Here is a 5000-nt window from a genome sequence, read left to right on the forward strand (position 1 = left end):
CTTGTGTGTGTGTGTGTGCGCTTGTGTGTGTGTGTGTGTGTGTGTGCGCTTGTGTGTGTGTGTGTGCGCTTGTGTGTGTTTGTGTGCCCTCTCCAGAATGTGGATATTGAGGGCAGACGTGGCTCCAGACCCAGACTAATAGAGAGACCTGTATCTTCCATCAATGACAGGTATGTACAGATGTGTGTGTGTGTGTGTGCGCGTGTGTGTGTCCAGCAACGTGTCCTAACCTGGGTCTTGCTGTGCGAGTTGGTGAGGGCTGTGATTGTGATTGATTAAGAGATAGAAAGAGAGAGACAGAGAGAGAGAGAGAGTGTTAGTAAAAAAATAATAATTATGGATTAGGATTTCATTGGTCTGCTAAATGTCATCATTCTCCATCGAGCCATAACCTTTCAAGTCCCTCTAACAAGCACACACACACACACACACACACACACACACACACACACACACACACCATATGCTCTCGGTAGTAGCAGGGTTGGTCATCCCAACGATGACGGAGAGAGATACACTTTCCATATTGGAGCATAATCTGTGGATAGACATTATATATGGATATACATTACCTCTGTATAGACATTACCTGTGGATATACATTATCTATGGATATACATTACCTGTGGATAGACATTACCTGTGGATAGACATTACCTGTGGATAGACATTACCCGTGGATAGACATTACCTGTGGATAGACATTACCCGTGGATAGACATTACCTGTGGCATGTTTGGCCAGATTACTGTGGTTTTCATTTTGGAAGTGAACCATGAACAGGCAAGGCAGAATCATGGAGAATCCGGTTTCATTGCGGGCAGATTGTTGCAGGGTGAGCATGTGAGGAGGTAGAGGTTCTCCTCCTCCTCCTCCTCCTCATCGAGGCTGTGAGCCTGGCTGACTCATGGGGGTGGGAGGGTGGGGTGGGGGGTCTTGGCTCGTCCTCCAGGGTCACTCTGTCCTGGTGTACCAGAGGCTGACCAATCAACACAGCTGACTGTGCTGCAGCAGGGTGCGGCAGTGTGCATATGTGTGTGTGTGTGTATATGTGTGTATGTGTGTGTGTTTGTGTGTATGTGTGTGTCTATGTGTGTGTGTGTGTGTGTGTGTGTGTATGTGTGTGTGTGTGTGTTTGTGTGTGTGTGTGTGTGTGTGTGTTTTTGTATGCGTGGTGTCAGTATGTGTGTCCTGCTGTCAGTGTGTACTGTGTGTGTGTCCTGCTGTCAGTGTGTACTGTGTGTGTGTCCTTGTGTCAGTGTGTACTGTGTGTGTGTCCTTGTGTCAGTGTGCTCCCTGCTGTCCTCTAATGGTAGTGTTGTCTCTGGGTCTCAGGTTGCCCTGGCAAGATGACTACTTCTGCACCAGTATGGACCCCAACTCCAAGGTACACCGCCAAACTGGTCCCAGTAAGATACACCAGCTCCTCAGGAGTTAAACTTGCCCTGTGATACACAGAGCCCTGATCGATGTGTGTGTGTGTGTGTGTTGTGGTCTGATCAAGCTAGAGCAGCTCCTGGAGGGCCGATACACTCCAGTAAATATCCAGCATCCATTAAATGTCATGGCTCAACACTTTTGACGCCATTTAATGAAAAAAAAGTGTCGCCGAGGGCTGTCGCACACCAACTGATTTTTCTAATGTCGCTGACTCCGTCACTATTGTCGCTCAAGTGTGATTGGATAGCTAGATAGAAGGCTTGTGTGTTGCCATGGATATGCTTGTTCCACAGCCTTGTTTTAGTTTTGGCTGTCATTTGACGTTAGGCTGTCAAGGAGTAGAGGAACGTCTCTCCGAGCTTGTGAGGAGCGGGAGATATCCCCATCTATACAGTTCATCCCTGCCCCTTCACAGATGCCCAAGTACTGCGGAAAAGAGTGAAAACAAAACACAATGAAAACCTCTCTGAGGTGCTCTCTGAATAACCTCTTTACCTCAGATTAAACTCTTTCCCTCAGAAAGCCGCTTCTCTCAGAATGACAACAAACGCGCAACAGAATGACAAGCGCGTGGCTGATTGTTTCCATAGAGACGACGCAAAGTGTCGCCCGAAGCATAAATGTAATATGTCGAGCGACACTTTTTTATCAAGCGACATGTCGAGCGACAGTTTTCAAGAAGCATAAATTAGGCTTTATAGTCCTACAGTAGTTAGACTCGTCCTCTCCTCTTCTCTCCTCCTCTGTCCTCCTCTCCCCTCCTCTCCCCTCCTCTCCCCTGCCCTCCTCTCCACCTCTCTTCTCCTCTCCTTCCCTCTTGGACACGGAACCCCCTGCCCCTTTGTCACTTTACATTGACTAGTTTTTATATCTCTATTATTTGTATTTATTTGTATGCTTCACTTGTCTATTGTTATTATTATACTACTGTATGTACACTATGTATCAACTGTACTGTGTGTATATTTGACTTGATTCTGTATTCAGTGGGGGAGACCAGGGGCAATTGTAACAAGGGGCAATTGTAACATCTCAAATTACACTAATCAGAAATGAGATAGAACCATGAAACTCATTATGCACATGCTCTGTGATGATCCCTCTCTGCCTGCCAAAGGACAAATTGATATCTCATACTTTTTCTGCCAAGATTCATTTTTGAGGTATGAAAGTAAATATTTTCAACTACAGTATTTTCCTCATAGTGTCTTAACCTTTAATAGCTATGAATTTAAATCTGTCTAGTTTTGATGACTATTCTGTTGTCTGTTGACATTTGATATTTGTGTTAGCTCTGTTGTTTCTACTGTAGCTACCAGGGTAGCTTGTGTCATGGGTGGTACAGTTGGGGGCAATTGTAACGCTATTAACTAGCTTATATCATGTGTGGCATCAAAATAGATTGTTCTTTTTCTAAATAGTCAGAAAAGTGTTGTGTTCAGATTAAATGTTTATATAGAAATTCTGGTTACACTTCACCTTAAGTGTGCATTAACTACTATGTAACTACAGTAAATGCATTTATTACATAGTAGTTACTAGTAATTATGTAAATACTATATATACCATGTAAATACTATAGTGTAACTACACTATAAGTCAGCAAGTAAGACTTGTAGTGTAATAACACTATAGTATTTACATGGTATATATAGTATTTACATAGTAATACTAGTAACTACTATGTAATAAATGCATTTACTACTATGTAGTTACATAGTAGTTAGCCTACATAGTAGTTAATGCACACTTAATGTAAAGTGTTACCCAAATTCTTTTTGACACATTTTACAGTGTAGGCAGTGTCAGAATTAGTTTATTGTGGTCCTTGGTATTTATATAAAGGTATTATGTGTGTTGTTACAATTGCCCCCATATGCTGTTACAATTGCCCCTGGACGTGGGGGCAAATGTAACATTTGACTTCTAGTGTTTCAATCAATATTGTGACTCTAGCATTGCTTGTAAAAACATTTGTTGACTGTTAACAAGTAGAACACAGATACAACTTACCTACATAAAAGTTGTATCCAAATAGTTCAAGAGGTTTTTGAGTAATGACATCAAAACCAAAAATTGTTACAATTGTCCCCGGTCTCCCCTGCCTCTTTAGTTCTGTCACTCGGACATTCCCCCCAGGGATTATTAAAGTCTTATCCTCCTACCTTTTCTTATCTGGCTAGCGTTATTAAACGCTCGCTCCATCACCGATAACACTTTTTATTAAATTACTTTTTCATCTCCAAAGACCTGGACTTTCTGATCCTCACAGGAGTTGGTCTAGCTGTGGTGCACAGAAACTGTTTTAAGAGATATAATACACACATCAGGCAATGGGTCATAGTTGTTAGGTATACACCTAAAAACTATGACCTATGACTAGAAACCTGCACACCGGCTGTAGTTAAAATACCTCTTTATTGAGCAATGTTTCGATCTTAAGGTTACCTGATCCTGACCTGATGAAGATCCATTGGGATCGAAACATTGCAATTTAAAAACTTTTCACCCAATTCAACACTATGGTCAAGATGGCGAGGGCTTCCTAATTTCACAAATCTTATCTTCTCAAGTAAGGGAAATCCCAAAGTCCTTTTTCACACTATAAAGAATATTGTCCCCTACCGCCTGCTGTACCCATGTTCTCTGATGACTGCAATCATTTCCTCTCGTTTTTTGTGGACAAGGCTGCCAGTGTTAGATCGAGCATAATCGCTTCCACCTCCCCCTTCCTGTCTGTCCTAACCGGCAGTCAATTCTGGAATGTTCCTTGCCCATCTCCCTGCAACATTTAACTGAGCTAGTGAGCAGTATGAAAATCTCCAGGCCTTACAATAGCTTACTCTCTCATCTCACTCTGCCTCTGCTGAAAGATGTAATCAGCTGCATCGGCCCTTATTGTCTCTATTATTAATAGCTCCCTGGTTTCTGGCTGTGTTCCCTCCTATTTTAAACAGGCTGTTGTTCAGCCTCTCCTTAAAAAGCCTAATCTGGACCCCTCTCTACCTAGCAACTGTCAGCCTATTTCTAAAGCTGCCCTTTATGTATAAATTATACTATTTATATATATTGATTCTAAATAGTTAAGATTTTAGTAAAAGTTGTTGCTAATCAGCTCACTGTTTCCTTGAATAACCACAATATTTTTTGATGAATTACAGTCCAGCTTTCATCAGAAAGATTCTAGAGAGACAGCTCAAGAGTCTCAAATGATATCATGATGTCCTCTGACGCTGGCGAATGTTCTGTCCTGGTGCTGCTTGATCTCAGTGTAGCTGTCGGTACTGTGGATCAGCGCATCTTGCTACACAGGCTTAGAGAGTGGGTGGGCGTCTCAGAAAGGACCCTCAATCGGTTTACCTCAGATCTCTCAGGTAGAAGTTTCTCTGTGGCTGTTGGGCCTCACATGTCTGAGTCCACCTCTCTATCCTGTGGGGTGCCCCAGGGATCGGTTTTAGGTCCGATTCTGTTCTCTCTGTACATGCTTCCTTTTGGCCTCATTATCAGAAAATTTGAAGCCATTTCATACCATTGTTACGCAGAAGATATTCAATTGTACT

General features: G+C 42.5%; 1 protein-coding gene across 1 annotated transcript in view; it reads left to right on the forward strand.

Annotated features, from left to right (window-relative positions):
- Nucleotides 1-5000, forward strand: part of LOC311321260 (amyloid-beta A4 precursor protein-binding family B member 3-like) — a gene marked incomplete at both ends in the record, with an annotated part of 23849 nt that overhangs the window by 9686 nt on the left and 9163 nt on the right. Inside the window, 2 exon segments of the mRNA XM_084453205.1 lie at nucleotides 117-170; nucleotides 1336-1387. Of these exon segments, the coding sequence (XP_084309331.1) occupies nucleotides 117-170; nucleotides 1336-1387 (106 nt within the window).

The sequence above is a fragment of the Borostomias antarcticus genome (assembly GCF_949987555.1).
Source record: "Borostomias antarcticus genome assembly, chromosome: 1".
NCBI classification, from domain to species: Eukaryota; Metazoa; Chordata; class Actinopteri; order Stomiiformes; family Stomiidae; genus Borostomias; species Borostomias antarcticus.